This window comes from Microplitis mediator, chromosome 4, assembly GCF_029852145.1.
Source record: "Microplitis mediator isolate UGA2020A chromosome 4, iyMicMedi2.1, whole genome shotgun sequence".
Lineage (NCBI taxonomy): Eukaryota > Metazoa > Arthropoda > Insecta > Hymenoptera > Braconidae > Microplitis > Microplitis mediator.
The window spans coordinates 10,537,083-10,557,968 of NC_079972.1; the positions used below are offsets into that span (position 1 = coordinate 10,537,083).

The 20,886-nt window shown below is 31.8% G+C and overlaps 1 protein-coding gene across 14 annotated transcripts in view; it reads right to left on the minus strand.

The window, feature by feature from the left end:
- Nucleotides 1-20,886, minus strand: part of LOC130666665 (uncharacterized) — a 218,262-nt gene that overhangs the window by 166,816 nt on the left and 30,560 nt on the right. For 9 of the 14 annotated variants that reach the window (XR_008989718.1, XR_008989719.1, XM_057467864.1 and 6 more), the window contains one exon: nt 1,166-1,278. Coding sequence is in view for 7 of the 14 variants with exons in the window: in XM_057467864.1 (XP_057323847.1) it covers nt 1,166-1,278 (113 nt within the window). In the remaining 7 variants the exon portion in view is untranslated. Of the gene's footprint in view, nt 1-1,165; nt 1,279-3,150; nt 3,343-3,446; nt 3,632-4,893; nt 4,942-20,886 lie in introns of those variants that run through there. The other 5 variants (XM_057467863.1, XM_057467860.1, XR_008989720.1 and 2 more) reach the window with 4 other exon arrangements.

The window sequence follows — 20,886 nt, forward strand, 5'->3', positions numbered from 1 at the left end:
ATATTATATATTTTTCTCTCTGTTTTGTGTTATACCTCGTATATAATATTTATCAAACTTACATCACGATTTAATTAGTTTCAACTTTTCATTTCGTAAATTGAAAATTAAAAAAAAAACTTTATCCGTTTAAAAGTTTTAAAATTATGTTTTTTTTTTTTTAACAAAGTTTACTTTGGGATCTGAGGAATTTTTCCTGATTATTTTTAAGTATGTAAATAAAATTTTACGAGGCCACTATCGTTATCAACGCCAAGAGTTTTAAAGTTTTTAAAAACAGCCCGAAATAATTGTGGGCTCGTTTATAGCTTTAATAAATTTTTCTATGGAATAAATTGTTGGTATTTTTATGTGAATAGTAAATTTTGATGAAATACTGAGGTAATAAATAGTAATTGATTTTAATTAATTATTAATTTTACTCATATATATGTATATATAGGAAAAAGTCGCGCACGACGAAGTCTCACAGTCGAAAAATAATTTCGGCCTTGGACCTCGAATGAAAGATTTTTGGGTTTACCTCAATTTGTCCTCAACATTTGGAAATTCTTATAAATAAGAGTTAGAAAAGTCTCATTTTATGCAACATATTTAACTTTGAGCCATATATGAGGTTTGAATCGGGTATCAATTTCTTTTGGATGAGGCCAAAATAAAATTTGTCTCAAATATTACCCACAAATTTTTTCAAAATTATTTTTAATTTTCGTTCTTTACTTTAATATTCATCAAAGTAATTCAGGATTTTTGGGACTTATTTTGGAAAACAATTTTTTTTTTGAGAATTCGGTTTTTTTTTATGAAATTTATATTTATCATACTTATATATATATGTATTATTGTACTCATTAAAATTTACGAAAATTAATTTTACACAACGTTTTCTTTTTTTTTTTTTGGAAAAACAAAAAAAAAGTTTGAAAACCGCCTGACCCCGCCGCTAAGACTCAAAACTTTCCGCTATTTTTGAGCTCTTGATCAAAAATAAAAATTTGTTTGTATAAAAAATTTAAAACTTGTCTAATTTTTTCGAATAAAAAAATGAAATAGAAAAAGTTTAGTGTAAAATCAAAAAAATTTGAGTTCATTGAACTCGAGCCTCTTTATATTTAATAAATATATCAAAGATTTTGGAAAGGATAAAAAAAATGAAACTCCATACCTCTTGCGCACATTTCCCTTAATTGTTTCACCGAAGCTTTCAACAAGTCGAAAGGTCTTATTATCTCTAATTTTGACCTCGAAGGTCTTAATGGCAGCTGTCTTGAAATTGCTCTGAAAAACAAAATATAATAATTTAAATTTCAATTGTAATTATTAATAAAATTGATTGATTATCTTGAGTATTATTTTAAATAATTATAATGAAATAATCTGCATTAGCTAATGGAATTTGGTGAACATAAAATAAAATAATAATTTAAAAATAATGATAATGTGTAATGCCTTATATATATCTACCTGCCTGCACGCTAAAAAATAAATGCTCGCTGAAATGTAGATTAAGCTGATAAAATTTTAAGTTTCTAAGTAATATTAATCTGTTAATGGATTTTTCGTGTGTGTTGTCTTACTTACTATCATTCTGTTTTAATAATCTACGATAAATCTATATGATTGACATAAATAATATATATATGAGTGTAACGGACGGAAACTGCCGTTATCTTTTAGTTAAAAAAAATAAGAAGTAAAATAACTTGAGATGATAAAAATTTTTTTATCGATTCTAAAATAAAATAATCGTTTGATGAAAACGTACAGAGGAGTTTATTGGACGCGCAAAATTTCTATAATAAAAGTTTTCTTGATAAAAAAAAAAGTTTGTTGTTCTCAATTGTAAAGAGTTATCTTACTTTGTCCTGGTTTTTTTCTCTATGACATTTTCAATTTACTGTAATCTCTGACTGTCTAGTGACTTTGTATTCGGTATCTCTTTTATTTTTGGTTTTGTCTCTTTAAAAGCACTTTTGAGTCAAAGCAAAAACCACAGGAATCATTCTTATCATTTCCCGTTTGATGTTCTAACGGAAATTAAAACTTTTCGCCATACTTTTATTATATATACTTTTGAATACTTTAGTCCTATACTAGTCAAGATAAAAAACAATCCTTTCAAAGTGACAATACAATAGAAAATTTTTTACTACAACTTAAAAAATATAAAATGTCATTTAACGAACTTGACATAACTTTTTTTTTCTCGAAATTTTTATTCATAGAATTTATATTATTCATAAATTTTATGAAAACGACGAGACCAAAAAATTTGAACTATACAAAATTTATTGACTGTCACGTCATGCCTGTCACTATAACTGACTCACAGACAAAACAGGTCTGTCAAAATTACAGACAAGAATCTGTAAAATTTACTGATGATACTATCTGTAACATTTACAGATAATAACCCATGCAGGAGCGGCCAGAGTTGAATGACGGGGCTCTACTTGCCCCAGCACTGGGGAACCTATCTTTGGCACACCTATATTGGCTCATGCTTGGCTCAAGATTGGGTACTCAGTCCTGTCCGTTACAATAATTACCCGGGCTTGGGCCAAGACTGGGTAACCTAGCCTTGGCCGTTACAATGATTACCCGAGCTTGGGCCAAGGTAGGATAACCCAAGTTTGGCTATACCTATGGTGTTTAATAAATAGATCATATAAATGTATCAGTTCAACATTAGTAGGTTCGTCCAGTAGCTACCGTTCGGACCCAGCAATCAGATAGATGGCAGTTCGCGCCCAGGGCCTAGCAGAATTTTCACCGAGTTTTTTTCACATCATTTACCTCCCTTAGATAGTTTAAACATTAATGATCATGAACTCTACGAGAGTATTAATAATAAAATTTTGTTTTAATTAAATTTATTCGTTTCCTCGAAGCCTGGGCCAGGTCTAGCAACGAAGTATGGACCAGGTCTGGCAACCAGGCTTGGCCCGAGATTATCATTCAAGACTTTTACCAAAACTGGACCAATACTGGCTTACAAGCTTGGCCCAAGGTTCTACAAAGTTGGACCAAGTCTGGGCGCGTCAAATAGTAATTTTTCTTGCATAGTCAATAAATTTTCATAGTTATTCTGTAATTATTCACGTTTTAATCATAAATGAAAAAATTACTATTCAGAATGATAGTATTTACCTATCACTTAATCATTATATAACTTGTCGTTCTCAATTTATATAGTTCATTTTTTTCCGTGTACAAATTACATAAGTCAATTTACAGAGCAACTTCTATAAATTTTATAAACTTTTCTGTCATTTTTACAGAACTGTTTTTTTTTTGGTGCTCGAACAAAACCAGAAATTTTATTTAACAAAAAAAAAAAGTCTGCGTGTTTATTTTAATCAATGTAAAAAGATTTAAACGATCAAGACAATTAAATATAAATTATTTATCACAAGATCATGACATTTCACATTTCATTAACTTACTTTAAAGCAAAACTTAAAATCCCAATTAGTTTTTATTGTTATTATAATTTATCGTGAATTAAACAAATAAAAAAATATATATAAATATATACATCACACATACATAGCTCAGTGAATTACGAGGCTATTATTCCAAACTGATAAAAATTTAAAGTCCCAGCCCAACGTACACCGAAATTCCAGATAATCGTCGTGTCGTTAAAAAAAAAATAAGGCTACAAATACAAATACACTTTAGATCGATAGCGGTCTACCTGGGAGTGGAGTAAAATTAAGAGACTTTTCAGTCACCATAAAAAAACATTAAAAGACTGTTCGATGTAAACATTTAATTTTATTTTTAAAACCTAAAAAATTAGCGGCTAATGAAGATCGTAATTCAAGGATTTGATATACGCGATGAACATGCGAGTAAAGCGACAGCGTTATGAAGGGGAGGGATGAAAATTTCTGACGGGTAGTATCAAGTATGTATTAGGATGTGAAAAGGCATTAGATAGTAATAAGTCAGCTATAATGCATGTATGGTAGAGAGTTATTTCGTTAAAAGTTTCCTGCTGATAACCTGGATTCCGATAGAGGCAATAAATCCTCTTGTTGTCTACGATGCATTTTCGTATAATATATGAGGGCCCAATATACGTCGTAAACATCCACTTTGGGCCGCAAAACCGAATGGACATAAAGCATATACGGATAAGATGTAATAGGATTTATATATATATATATATATATATATATATATATATATATATATATATATATATATATATATATATATATATATATGTGTGTGTATATATAAAGACGACATAGAGGTAGTATAGAGGTAGAGGTAGAGGTAAATGCAAAGGCAAAGGTATATATATATATATGTATAGGTTTAAAACCGTGAGGAATGTCCGACTCCTGGCGGAAACAAACGAGACAGCTCACTGACGAATTATCTTCCCGACCACTTACGACCTTCTGTATACTGTACATACCCTTACTCTCTTTCTCTTTCTACGACGGAAGCTCGTAAAAGCCGTTCTCTACTCACTAAAAACCTGCTTCTATATACATCTTAAATATTCGTTTTAGTTTACGTTTTTTTATAGTCCATCAGCGAGAACAAAACAAGCTAATAAAAATATATCTCATCTAACCACTACCATTACCACCCGGACTAAATATTATGTGTGTGTAGATTATGTCGAGACGAAATTAGTGTGTAATAAAATATTTTTATTTGTCACTAAATCGGCTGAAAAAATTTTTATCCGATTATTTTATGCTTATGAGCTGAAAGTGTTAATAAAAAAATGATATTTTGTTAAATAAATCAGTTTATGTCTTTAGATTTTGAAAAAGTGTGGAATTGATCGGCAATTGTATGAATAGAGAATAGAGGGGAATGGAGATATCATGAGGTGTCGAGTGGTTTATAAATAAGTATTGCATTTACCTGTCAGCGAAAAGTTACAGCAGGTTGAGAAGTCAGTTGACGAAGACTGCGAGAGGAAGCCAGGGTGGGGGATAGAGAGGGGGGAGGAAAAAAGAGAAAATGAAAATGTGTGAGGTGGAGAGTCGTATGGGTGAAAGAGGCAACGGTCTGGGGTAAATATGCGATAACTTGGCGTCCGCTTATAAATCCCACGGCGCTCACGGTGACAGGTCACGCAGCAGTACCGGCGTCACCGTTTTATATGTATATATATATATATATGTATATTGTATGTCTTTCTCACTTGTCTGTACATACTGTGAAGTAGAGAAAGAGAGAGTTTAGATCGCAACTGGGTTCCATTTACCCCCTTATCCGAGGTACGACCTCAACCTACTCACTCTCTCCCGAGGTTCATACGGTGCGCTCTGTACTTTCTACACATACGGGAAAATAAAAACGCTAAATTCATGAGTAGAGAATTTTAATACAAATTCGCTCGCCACACTATCGAGTAAACGTTATCTCGGCCGCACGATATGTACCCTCATGGCACATATATATATATATTTATTTATTTTTTTATTTTTTATTATATATTTTTATTTTTAATTTCATATGCGTAAATAATATGCTTTTGACGCCAGATATGTGGTTACGAATAAAAAATAAAAATAGTCATATGTATATATACACATATATACGCGGTTATATTTATAGACAGTAAAGCGCCGTAGTTTATGTGTTTGTTTTTAGAGATAAAGTAACTTTATACTACTCTATGACAAGTGATAGAGTTTCGGTAGTTCATATACTTTTTTTTCGGTCTATTTGTATTTTTGTGCAAACAGAATATAAACATACACATTTATATATTTCTTCTTTAATACGACGATCTATTGCGATGGTAAACAATTTTTTTATAGAATAGTATAAATACTAAAAAAAGAGATTGATATATTGTAGTCATTTATTAAGAAGTATTTAATTATTTTTTATTGATATAAATAATTTGAAATTTGAATTAGGGACCCGAGTCGAAATCTAAGGCGTGAACCTAGACTTTGAACCTAGACTTTTTAGGACATAATAATTGCAAATGCTTGAAATGGCCCTACTCAGAATTACAAAAGGTTGAATTGAACCTACTTAGACTTATGGTGGCGTAAATTAGACCTACATGGAGATAAATCGTGAAACGAAAGTATCTAGACAACAGAAGGAAGGACTTGCAAGGAATACTACGAAAAGGTAAAATTGTTAAATTTACGGACAATTGAGAATTGATGCAAGTGATCTAGTTATCTCTCCCCCTTTTAGGAAAAAAAATATTGACAACGGGGCCGGTCTTGGCACAATACTGGGCTACCCAGGCTTGGCCTCCAAAGGTTGGTCCAAGATCCAACCAACATTCAAGTGACGATCCTCGGTTCGCCAGTCTTGGGCCGAGATTCAGCCACTACTCAAGTAACAAGCCCTGGTTTACCAGTTTAATAACGATTGGTACCTAAAACCTTTGGCTTTTGTGAGTAGCGTTACAGCTTAGTGGATAAGACACTTGCCTAGCAGCCATCAAGGACCAGGTTCGAGACATATGTTACCATCACGCACATGTCTACTAATATTTTTTTTTTTATTTATTTTTAATAAGTATAGGTACTTATTTAGACACAGTCTTGGCATAATACTGGCTCTCGATATTGAGCCAATACTTAGATGCAGTCTTGGCACAACACTGTCGCTCAAGCTTGGCTCGGTGTTATTATTTTGATGCTTAAACAGACTTGGGCCAAGCTTGGATTTCAAGCTTTCCCCAGAGTTAATAAGTCTTGCGCCAAGCCTCGGCCAAGCTTGGGCCTATTGTTCTTTCCTACAAGGGCGTGGGCTAATGATACCCAAGAGTGGATTGGGCCCCACAGGCAGCCTGGGACTAACAGGAAGTCGATTTGAAAAATTATAAGGCTCGTAAAAAATTGCTGCAGTAACCCAGCGATTTATCAGAAAATTAATGACACCTAGGAGTAGAATAAGATTTAGAAGCAGTCTGGGATCAACAGAGAGTCGATTTAAAAAATTCAGAGTTCGTTCGTTTCACGATATATGTCTTTGTAAGTCTAATTCATGCCCTTGTAAGTCTAAGTAGATTCAGTTCAACCCTTCGTAAATCTGAGTTGGTTCATTTCAATGCTCATTTAGGTTAAAAAAAGTATTCCTTAGATTTCGACTCGGGGAAGGCAAAATTGGACAGTCAAAATTTTGATTAAATTTTTTTGCCGTACCAGAGTCACCAATTCTATTGTAAATCATATTACTTATTCAAATTTACTTGTCAGTCACTACTTTAAATTCTGAAGATAAAAAATTTCTTTATGACAATAAAATTTATATTATTTTTCTTTTTTAATACGTAAAAGATTTAGATTTAAAATAAAAAAATGTGAATTTTTTCCTTGACGTTCAATTTGGCCCAGCCCTCCATAAGTAAAATTGAATATACGCACGCATGGATTTAAAATTCCGGCTTGACATATTTATTTAATAGGAATATTGAATTATATGTCAAAGTTAATTTAATTAAAGAACTGGCAGAAGTTAAAAATTATCAAGGTATCCGTTTTTGAAATACAATAAAATTTATTTTATATATTTTTAGTGCAGGTAAAATAAAAAATTAATTTTTATAGAGAACGTGTTGTCTATAAATATACATATTTTATTTTAAATTACCGATTTTTATGTCTGTTCAGAATGAACTTATTCAAGTTTTTTATAAATTCAAAAATATACTGAATTTTTTTTTATGTCGCAGAATAAAGTTAATTATTAAAAACAAAATTAATAATCTGCGAACATACAAATAAATATAATTTCTATATATTTTTATTTAAACTCGAGTATTAGCCCGGAAATATCTGACATTTCTGTCATCAAAGAAATGAAATAAAAAAAAAAAAAAAGTAAACTGCTTTACAGATGATCGTGTAATAACTTGAGTCTGGCGTGGCCGAGTAACAGCAGCAGAAGCCACAGCAGTCAGACTCGTCTGCTTTACTACATATGAGGGTGTGACATATTAGTAAAGAACGAAAACTGTCATCAGAATCATGTTTCAAGCGCAGATACAACGCAGATGTTTTTCGCCAGGAAGTTCACACCCGTATTCGATGTAATAAATAATCCTAAGGAAACACCGTAACGTCACTAACGGCAAACATTAATAAGAAAACTGTCTAGTATTATCTAATAAATGAAAGAAACCCACTGACCAAAAATTATCACGGCCAGTAGTAATCAGATAAATTGTATATTAATTCAAAAAGTTTAATATTACTTTCGTATTACTATAACTATTACTAAAGAGGGGCTGGGCTGAACAACAGTATACATATATGTCTATATGTATCCCATAAATATTTTATATTCCATTTACTCCAATATATAAATTGCGGTTGGTAAATGATTTATTGATCAGTAAAAGTACACTGATGGTCGAAAAAGCCGCCATATGTCATTGCATCGTATTACATTATTAAAAAATTATTTCCACATGATTTGTCATGCGTTTAAAGCACTCGAAGAATTTAACTCTGATAATAATTAATAAATATAAAGTCAAAAATATTTATAATCAAATAACTCGACTGTGAAATACGATTGCATTGTGTGACGAATTGACGAATAAGAGCTAAAATTTAACGGACACGAGGCGATATGTCAAAAATTGGGTTAACGATTTAACTCAATGATTGTGTCGATGTATTTTCCGCATTCCTGTACCCTCAACAGAAAATATCCGCCGCTTTAAATTGTGTCGTTTTTTATTTTTCAATAACATACATTACTGTTCAATATATGAACATATGATGCCTTTTTTATTTTGTCCGTCGTGGAATATTTTAATGCTGGGTATCAGATTAAATTTTTTAATCAATAAATACTTGGAATTTTCTTTTTTAACAAAGGCTCTATATTTTTAATAATAACGAGCAACCTACAGTCACTACGTGACTGCCCAAATATCACTACTAAATTTATAAAATACGCAGAAAAAAAAGGATTTCTTGCCGCAAAAAATTTTAATTTGCACCAAGAAATTTTATGCATTATCAATTAAATACAAAAATTGTCTTGGGGCGAGAAAAGATTTTTTTGGTCAAGAAATAATTCCTTGCACCAAGTAATTTTTTCTAGTTCTAAATAAATGTTTGTTTTCAATTCACAATGCAAAAAATTTATTGGGGTAAGTAAAAATTTTCTTTAGGCGAGTAAAGATTTTTTGTGTCAATGAATCTTTTTTTTTTTCTATGCACACTTTTTTGGCTTTGAGAAGCTTCCTAAAACCAAAAGGGAGTATAAAAATCTGTCATTTTGGAATAAGTAACGCGATATAAATAATATAGCTATAAATTCAGTGACATTCAGTCATATTTAGTGACAGAATAATTAAAGTATTAATTTATTTAAAGAAAATAAATACGATCGTCTTTTTTCTCGCGTAGTTTAAATGTAATTCGAATGATATAGATAAATCTATTTATCTCAATACTTGGCTATTAAAAGAAGTTTAAGGTATGAAAAGGCACAAATTCAAGTCAAGACCTATCTCATGATATTAATTTCAATACCATTAACTAATTCTATCATATAGATATGGCGGGAACAAAATTTTCCTTATTCTCTTAATAATATAGGTTATTTTGGCTGATTTTAAAAAATTTTATTTAAAAAAAGGGGATGAAATATTTATTGATGATTCACTACGCGGAAAGAAAAGTAGGTACTGCAACAGGACGATGTCCTTTTTGAGCAACAGGACAAAATCCTGTTGCAGTATCAGCATAAGAAACATGTATCAATTTTTTTTGTCAGTATAATAAAATTTCAAAGTTTTAAAGAAAATTCAAATTTCGAAAAAAATTCAAATTTTGAACCCGTACGGAAAAGTATATATACAGGCAAAATTGAATATATGTCTCATATATCGGCATATATTCAGATTTGCCCATATATATACGGATATACTTTTTCCGTACGGGAAAGAAAATTCAAATTTTGAAAATCCAGTTGGTGCAACAGGATTTTGTACTGTTGCTCCCACAGGACTGCATTCTGTTGCAGCACCTACTTTTTTTTTCATGTAGATGCTCAAGATTGAATTTTAAAATAATAAAAAAAAAAATTAATAATCAATATAGAGACACTCAGTTTATAACTATCAATTCACACTCGACAACATTCTGTATTTTCGTTAGTATAAATGTATATTGACAATAATTTAATACGGAGGGTAAGCGTTAAATTTAATGACGCACGGAATAACGTGAAATAGTAAAACGATAATGTTAGTGACGCGAGATTCACGTATGCGAATAACTCGTATATAAGGGCAGTTTGTTTGTCCACTCATATACGTAATACGTGTATGTGTACCATAGACACACAAACAACCAAGTTGGCAGGTCATAAACTTTAATAAAACGAGCTGTGCTAGCACCAGTACAGCGCAGATCTCAAACAAAACTAAACAATGGTCCACACGATACGTCAGCTGTGCTATCTTTATCTTTATAATGGTGTCTAGTACTCTAGCATTTGCCTTTTGAACCGAACTCGCAACCCAGTGGTGGCTACTGGTGGGTTCTGTATGTAATAAAAGAAAAAGCCCGAAAGATTGTTCATCGATCAATTGTGGCATCCATATATACATATATCCATATATATTCGATGTGTCAGAGTGCAGACGGGGAATGTGTGAGTTAAAATGATAGAAAATCAGAGAATTTATTCCTCCTTGGCCCGGCAATCAAGTAATAAAGGGAAAGTACTCTTATCTTAACGAGCGATTGTGTATATTTGGGGAAAGGGAGTCAGCAATGTGTAGCCAGTAGAGAAACACAAGAGAATAAACCAAGCATAAGGGGATGATACGTCAGGGACTTTGGTTTGACGTGCATCAAGCTAAAAGTCATATGTGCTAGTCGAGGGTGTGCGCCAGTTGAGTAGACTAGCTGATATGCTTGGGACATGCTTTCTAGTCCCTCTACTGTCGACGAAAGCTTGACGGACACGTTACTCACATGGATAAATGTATACATGGATAGACGTATATATGTATGAATGTGTAGATATCATCCCGGTGGATGAGTTATCTAGGCATCATACGAGAAATACCTATCTCTTGATTTATGGAGCAATTGCAGCTTAGCAGATCAACCTTTTCCCCTCTGAATGCTTCATGAAAATTCAATTGATCGATATACAGACGTACTTTACCCATATGTGAAAGCTGCGCGGTGAAAAATCTCAAAAATTCGGTACAATTTAAAATTCAAGTGAATCACTACCGCCAACTGTTCAACGGCCATTTTAACCTTTACTACACTTCTGTGTATATATGTATATTTACATATATATATAAATGTACATCTAGATCTATAGATATAGTTGTCTGAACGTATAGCTGCGAAAATTCACGCTCCAATCGACTCGGAGATTTATCGAAATTTATTCAATGCTGGGTTTCTGTGCGCGGTTTTATGGGTCAGATAAATTTTCGAAATCGTTAAAATCAGGGAGATATAACTATACCGAGTATAAGGGTGTACTAAATATATACCGATCCAATAATTTTGTACTAAAGAACAATTAATGATTCTCAATTCATTCAATTATTGTAAATGCTCACAAATCATTGTAAAGTCTCTTGTTTTGTTTATTATTTTGAATGAATTTATTATTATCCTGTTTTTAAATCGAAATGATTACAAAAACAGAGCCGTTAAATTTTATTTGGTGCAATCCGTGCTCGTGCGTTTATCCCAATTGTTAAATTTTATTTGTAGATTAACTTTCGCTTACAATAGATCACAAATTTCTTGATCTTTTTTGTCAATTTTTTACTGTTTATTTATTTTTTTTTTTTGCTTACATTCATAATTTTTTCAAATTTGAATGAAAATTTAACCCAACATAAAATTTTTTCAGAAAAGAATAATTTGGATCATCGATTTGTTAGTTTCAAATTTTGATTTCCATATTTTGTTTTTTGCACGCCTCGAACGCGAAGCGGCGAGGTTGTGCTTTATAACGGACCTGTCAAGGTCACTTGACTTTTCCTCATTAAACTGTATATATTATTTTTATGTCACACTCACACGTTATAAAAAGCACATTAACCTAAAGAGGAAACACTAATTAATAAGACTGATACTTTCATTAAGTTGTCCGATACGTATTATAATAAAAAAAAGTTCAATAACAAATATGTATCGTGGACGTCAGTTAGTCTGTAGTCCAAAAAAAGTCTGTGGCACGGATATTTCGTGAACGGCTTGACAAAATGACTTTATTTATTTTTCACTGTCTTCAGAATTATGCAAAGAAGGTTCTTTTCGAAAATCACTACTGTAGACCCTCTCGTTTTTTTTTAAATAAATCATTTCTGTTAAAACCGGCACTATTCCATGTAAACAAACACACAAGAGGTCCGGTAGCGTATCCCCTTAAGAAAGCTAAAGAAAATAAAATTACGTTTTAAAGTTATATCGCAGCAGACTATGAAAATGATTTTTTATATTATTAAAACACAACTGTTTTATAGTTATTTGCAAATATCACACGTGTACAGAATAAAAAATATCAAATCCGAAATTTTTTGGATGGCCCAGTTTGCCCCTAATTTTCGATTTTTCAATTTGAATGGACGCAGCATAATGAAGTGAAAATAAGTATCAAGGGTCTAAAAAGAAGTAAACGCGAAACAAAATTAATGATATTATAATTATTTTCTTAAGGGGCCCACTTTGCCCCCCTCTTCCCCACCCTATCATAATAATCGATCGCATACATAAAAAAAAAATATGAAAATTTTAATTCATATCTAGGAAGTCCGAGCAATCTTACAAGTGCTCTGTCGTAAACAGTGCAATAAAAATAAAAATATAAAGATTTGTCTCATTTGACTTCTCATCAGCTGACAGCTACAACGGTGAGGATTAAACTAAAACTGTATAGATATATAAATACAGCGGGATAAATGGGGGATGATGAAAGCTGAGAAAATGAAACAGGGTTTTTACAGTGGATGAGGTAAAATTGTTATCATTCTATATTACAATGTATAAGAGTTAGATTATCTCTGTCTGGTGTCTGGCTAAGAGTAGTTGCAACGGTACCATCCAGTTTTATCATTCAGACAGAGGGTTTTTGCTGAGTGCAAGAGTTGCCGCGGCGCAAGTACACCAGTGCTTCCAGTACGCCGGATATATATTTTTCTTGCCTCAACTGGATGGAAGCTACGGTGTTAAATTAATCGAATTTAATTCAACTAAACGAAAACCAGATGGGATTGCTGGAGGCGCGAGCGTGCGGAACGGATGCGAAACGAGTAAAGTTTCAAAAGTAACCCAGAGGAGTATGGCCAATTCGATGAATAGACAAAAGAGAATAATGTTGGGTTATTTTTTTTCATTTTTTGTTTAGTTTTTACGATTGTTACTGTTAATATTGTACTTTATTGGCGCAATAGTTAGCAATTCGTTAATTGATAATAGTTCGAGAATTTTATTCATAAATAATTTAATTTATTTCCACTTTTAATTAAAATTGAAATTTAGATGAGTTTCCCTGGGAAATGCAAGTGCAGCAGACGGGCTGTTTGGATTTTTTTATGACAAACTGGTTGACAGGTTTAGTAACTTATACATTTCACATTTGCGTGAGTAAATCTCATTAATGTTTTTACAAGACATTTTTTAAATCTATGTAATAAAAATAACAGTTGATGTTTTTGTTTAAAAGTCATACGATGTCGTGAACATTTTTTTTTATATCACTCACAAATTATGTAAATTATTATTCAAATTTTATGTAGAAATTCTATTAAAAAATTTTGACAATTTGATTTTTATTTTCCAATTGAGTTTGACGTAATGAAAAAAATTTTTTCCGAGAAAAAGATTTTAAAGCTCTTTCAAAAAATACTTTTAAGTTTTCAAACCTCATATTTTTATACAATTATTAGTTGAGTGATTGATTATGGCGCGAAAAAATAATTTAAAAAATTAATTTTCTGAACTCAAAACTGCAATATCATTTTTCTAGTTTTCTGTCATAATTTTCTGGCGTTAAAAAAAAAATTCTCACTTTTACCCTCGAATAAAGTAATAAAAAACGAATTCAACAAATCACAAAAAATAAATTACACAACGTAGTTATTACCAGCAGAAACATGCAGATTCAAATTCCCGGACTTTTTAATGTCTACTACCCAACCTAGTTCTATCTCGAGTGTTAGATATCGACCCAAGAGTTTGATATCGCGGTTCTCGATATAGATCACCCGTGAATAGATGATTGCTGTCGACGTACTCACGCAATCGCTCAAGAGAATAAGCCACTGGAATTCCACCTCATCAATAAAGATCTAAAGCAACATATTACACCCACACAGACATTCTGTGCCTCAACACATCGATAACCGGAAGCGAAATTCCCGGAAACCCACGGTCCCAAAATTATTTTCGTAAATAAACATCATCATTATTTAACATTTTCGTTGATTTTGGGCAAAAAGAGGTGTACCATACAAGCTAAATATATTTATACAACTGATATACACATATATAATAAATATACGCCTACACGTATTGACAAAACAACTCTTAGCATTCCTAACTCAGTATAATATAACTAATACTAGTTGGTCAATAAACTTACAAGTCAAGGAACGCCGGTTCGATTACCGGAAGAAGCAGTTAGGTTAGTTTGGCCGATGAGGGTCGATCGAGTTAACGTATACAACTACATATATATGTATATATATATATATATAATACTAGCTAGCTATAGTACGGAATAGAAGCCGGATGACAAATAACAGATGAGGTTTTGGAATGCTGCACACGTACTTTAGTCTCTTCTTCTATTCATTCATCTCTCTCATTCTCTATCTCGGTATCACACACCAGTAGGAATAGTCTTTTTGGTCCTGCTCTAGCTCTTGCCATTGCTTTTGCTTTGTACTTGTTCAATGTTCATATATATGTACAACAAGTACAGATCCAAAGACTCATCTAGCTTCCTCGAGGCAGTATCTGAACGACAACGAAGACTACGACGACAAGTCACTGTTGCTTCAACGTCTAGTTCTGAGGGTGATTTAATACCTTCCATTCGTTTGATTCGATATTCTTTATAAAGTTTGTGCCATCTAATCGGACTAGAGATGCCTTTTGAGTTTATAAAACTACGAGTAACAGTACTGCAAGACAGAACAAGAGAAATTGCTAATTTCATTTTGTTTGTCTTTGCTGAAAAATTTTAAGCCAATCAACACTGAGTTCTACCTTTTCATCATGGCTTTCGTCAAATTGGAGAAAAGAACAAGCAAAATAAAGGTACTAATTTTTCTTTGGTATGAGGACAATACGGTCGTCACGGGGCAATCGGGGTCGGTCAAAAGTTCTTTCAAAAAATTTGCTACACAGTCAGAAATTTTGTGTTAAATTTAACACAAATCGTGTGTTGCAAACGGTCTACACAAATTTTAGTGTTAATTCAACACATTGCGTTTGTGTTGATCTTTAACACAAATTTTATGTTAAATAAAATTGAACACATAAAATCTGTTCTTTTGACAGAAAATTTGTGTACCTTTAACAGAACATTTGTGTAAATTTAACACATTTTTCGTGTTAAAATCAACTAATAAATATAAGCACATAATCTAACCAACTCAAGTATACTGATCTATTCTTAGTAGAACTTATGTCAATTTAGCGAACAATTGAACCGGGTCAAAAAGATATGAAGTTATCTAAATTTAAATGTAAAATGTATGTATTTCATTGTAAATAAATTATAATCCAAGTTTCCCTGCAGACAATGCTGCTACAATGCTTTGCTTGGTTATAGTAATGAAGAATTGCGCGGGAACGTTTAGTCAAACAAGACAAATTTTGTGTCAATTTTCGAATAACACAAGAAATGCGTTACATTCTAGATTTTCTAATCATTTAACATAAAAAATCTGTTAAAGTAAAATAACACAAACGGTTTGTGTTGAATTAACAGATTTCTGTGTTAAAAATCAACACAAAAAATTTAACCAAATAATTTTTTAACACAAATACACAAAATTTCTAACTGTGTGAGGACATGTGGCAAATATCGAGATTTTTCTATACACATACGTAGAATATACTACTCGATGTATGTAAATGAAGTGCAATTTCTATTAACAACGTAGTAAAAATTTAGTTACTGGCTAGATGTCTCCACGCCCTAGTAGAAACGTAATCAAGTATCTGGCCAGTAGCTGGCTAGTTTAACTAGACTTAAGCTAGGAACTGGCTAGTATAATATCCAGTAACTGTCTAGTAACTGGCCAGTTTTACTAGATAGCAAATAAAACATGGCGACTCTTGTTGATCTTGAGGTTATTGAGTATTAAATATTGATTTTATTACAATTAAAAATTATAATAATAACAACAACAACAACAATAATAATAATAATAATAATAATAATAATAATAATAATAATAATAATAATAATAATAATAATAATAATAATAATAATAATAATAATAATAATACACGGAAAAGTTATAAAATTTATTTATTAATTTATTATATTATATTTTTAAATATAAAACGAGAAACATTAATAACATAAAACGTCGATTTTTTTAACTTCATCCATTTTTTAAAATATATTACCGATTATTTTTATTTTGAAAGACACAATTTTTATTTTTTGTTAATTATTTGTATTGTTTCTTGATGTTTACTAAATATTATTCAACTTACAGGTTAAAGTGAAAAAATAAACATACACATACACTAGTATAAGTAGAACATCAGTGTGACCAATGTTTACGATTCAGTTATAGGTGGCGCAACTTCCAGTTTTTACCTAGTTTCACTAGCCAGTTACTGGATAAGATTGCTGGCCAGTTACTAGATATGAACGCTAGCCAGATACTAGACTTAATCGAGTAAAAAATTGAACATTTCTACTAGGGCAGTACCAAACTTTATGGGTAATTTTTACTCAAAAATTATCTGCGTGTAAAAATTTATTTACCGCTGAAAATTAAAAGGGTTTTTGGTGAACTATATCGAGCATAACTTCAGTTTTTTGTGTAAATGGTATTGAAATGTGGCACTTTAGTGCGGCGACACTAAAAAAATTTAACCAAATAATTTTTTAACACAAATACACAAAATTTCTAACTGTGTAGTTGGGATCGGAAAAAAAAGTAAAGAGGAAAACTAGTAAAAAAATTTTGACAATTGACACTTTTTTTGCTCACTTTCTTCTCCTTTTCTCTATAAACAATTTTCTTTGTTTCGAAAAGGCAGTTTGGTAAATTATGCGAGAAGAAGATAGAAAGCGATATTTTGTTTTGACGTCATGTTGGTTGGAATGCAAATTAGGGATATAAATTAAAGAGCTGAGTATGTAGGTTTGTAAGACAGGCGACATATTGGTCGGGTTAATAACCATGCTTTGAGTTTAAGTCTCAAGTCTTAGTCAACTTATCAAATCTTGGGGCTCAAAAAAACTCGTTACTCTCAAGTCACTTGTCATGTTCTTTTTCCTGTTTTTAGTCAGACATTTTTTTAAAAACTTTTCAGTTGTTTTTGCTTCACAAGTGAAGATGAGCCTACACTGTGTTCTGCAGAGATGAGCGCACGTGCTTCACACCCGCTGGTTCATGACGCAGACTCTTAAACTCGCCCGCAATGTCCTTTTATCTTTAAACAACACCGGGATATGATATTTTTTGCACTCCATGGAGCTCTTTGCCACTTAAATAAAAGTCATTTGCGGCTTATACTTTTTATTTAATAACTAATTTTCATTTTTTTTACATTTTATACACTCGGCGAAATCCTATTAATTTTTTTCACCATTCAATCTCCATAAATTGGAAAAAATTTATCCTCCATAAAAAAGATAGATGGTAGGATCACATTTCTTTATAAATAACAATAATTAATAACAAAGAAAAAAATAAAATTGTAAATTTTTCCTTCCCAATCATTTTTTTACACCTGACCATTATTTATCTTTTCAATAAAAAAATATATCCACAAAATATTATTCGTAATAAATAATACCCACAAAATATATTGTCCTATTTCTAATAAAATTGAAAAAAAAAAAATAAATAACAATTTATTATCATTCGAATTATATTCCGACCAGATTCATTTTATCAAATTTTCTTATATATATTTAAGATATCTTATTCTATCATCTTAAGTAATATATTAGGTATAAAACTAATAATGTCAATATTTTTTCACGCTCTGTTCGTCCGAATAAAAATCTTATATTTTTCACACTTTGAATGTTACAAGTAATTAGCCGACTCCCGAATTTTTTAATAAAAAGTAATATAGGCGAGGGTGGGGCAAAACAGATATATTTACGCATTTTTGGCCACTAAAAATATTCGAAAATAATAATTTATTTTTTAATTGATAAAATTTTTTAAATAATGCAAAATGATTTGTAATCTAAAAAATCAAAAAACACGTTTTTTGAGTTCAAAATAATGACAAATAAGAAATATAGAATTGTCATTTTTTTATTAAATAACAATTAGTAATTAAGATAATCAAGGGGAAACGATTTATTACACCTTAAAAAATTTTTTTTGAGTAATATAAAACCAAAAATAGTTGTCAAGAGAAAGAAATACATTTTTCATGATGAAAACAATCAAAAAAAAAAATAAAAAAAAATTTTATCATTTTTTGGAGGGGGGTCTCTCTGCCCCACAAAAAATTTTTTTTTTCAGAATTTTGGCAAAATGTCTATAAATTTGTTTGAAATAGGACAAAAGTAAAGTGATCTGATGGTCCAAAGCGACAAAAAGTAATAATTGGCTTAGGGGGGCCGCTCTACCCCACCCTCCCTTAATTATTTTCATCAATAATAATAGAGAGAAAAATATGCTGCGTAATTTATATAAATATTAATAATGAATTTAAAGCTCTACGCAAACTTTTATTTGCAGCAAATATTATTTAAAATATGTATATATTTTATTATATGGATTTATGATAAAATAAAAAAAAACTTTCGTTTCATTATTTTTCAAATGATATCTTTTGTGTAGTTTATTAAATTTTAATTTTAAAAACAAACACAAAAATATACACACATACCTCCCCCCCCACACACACATACACATACACATATATATATATATATAAACGTGTATATACATTTGTATAAGGTTCGTTATCAAATTAAATCCTTTTGTTTGTGCATATCTATTTGATGAATATTTAAACTGTTTAAGTGTAGTAGTATTGTATATATGAAATAATATTATCGATTTGTTGGAATTCCATGAGTAATGATAGGTAATCAAATATTTGTGGTAATTTACGATTTTCATTGAAAATCATATTATTAGCTTTTCATAAATATACATGTATATATCCATTTGCATGTATGTATGTATGTATGTATGTGTGTGTATATGTATGAATAGACAGCACACATACATTTAAACACATTCTTGAGAGTATATTCTCACCAATTCACTTGTTCGTCCATCTCGTTCTATATAGCTGCATATTGTTCTCTGGCAATATCCCCATGACGTTAATGGGATTAACGAGAGGGAATATCCATGAGTGTCGGCACGATCTCTTGCTCGTCGTTGTCGTCCCTTTCTGGTCTCCTTTCCCTCGTCCCGCGGGCCTTCCACCCTCTGGTGATTCACTGTACGTCTTTAGCGTTTGCGCGCAGGCTCCGAATAATTGTGGTCAATTGTCAGATGAGAGTAAATAAAAGTCCTGATCGGGTGTAAGCAAGAAAGAGAAACCCAGCAAAGGTATATATATAAATATACATTTTTTATTAGTTTATTTTATTCGGTGGACAAACGAATGAGATGCGAGAGAAGAGTAAAGACACAGACGTTGTCGTATCGCAAGAAGAGAACCAGAGGCTTCTCTGAGCATGTAGTCAGGTAGAAGAGAAGAGCTACAATACGTATATCTGTATACATATATATACAGGTATAAGACAGCAAAAGTTGCTGCAGCAACAGTCGCGGGAAGCAGCGTGACAGTGACACATATAGGCGGCAAGGCAAACAGTGAATCGCTCGGGAGCACCTTAATTACATGGCGGCTTTTTCCTTTAACCAAGGGCTTTTACTTTTACGACTGACACGCGGAGGACAGTCCGACAGACGTACTAGAGAATCCACCAGTAACGGATTGCAACCGTTGTACTCTCATTCTTTCTTTCTTTCTTTCTCTCTTTACTCACCATCTTTTCTTTGTTTTTCATTATGTACTTAAACGCAACTCCAATGTTACATTTAACTCTTTTTTATAAACACCAAACCGAGTAATAAACTCTGATTAGTTACACAAATATACACGATGCACTTTAATGACATGACAAGTGACGTCGAAAAAAAATTTTGAGCCTCGGTAATTAAATATGTGTGACTTTTATTTAAATTCCATTAAAAAACTATTTTTTACCGATAAGTTAAACGTAATGACAGTAATGGAAAATTTTAATCCCCTTATATTTCCGGGTGTATCTTAAAGGGCGCGACTATGACGGTGATGATGAAGAGGGCGAATAATGTATACGATAGCAGGGTTTTCGACTGCGAAAGGACGGTCACGTGCAAACACGTGCTATCGTTCGCACGGATTCCCAGTACGGGCGAGACTACTCGTCAGTAAGGGTGAGAGGCTAATGTGTTCATCTCGACCTCGACTGAGGATTTAAGGGGCTGGAGCTGGGATGGAGGCGAGCAACTCCAAGGTGTAGATGGAGGCAGTGCAGTCAGGGGATTTACAATATATATATATATGTATATATAAGGGATCTTTGCACGCGGAATCGCTCTACCAGACAAGAGAGAACCAACATCCGGTCTGCTGTGTTACTCTCTTGCAATCGCGATGCTTCACTTGTTCACTTCACTTTACTTCGCAACTCAACTTGTTTGACTTCTATTGA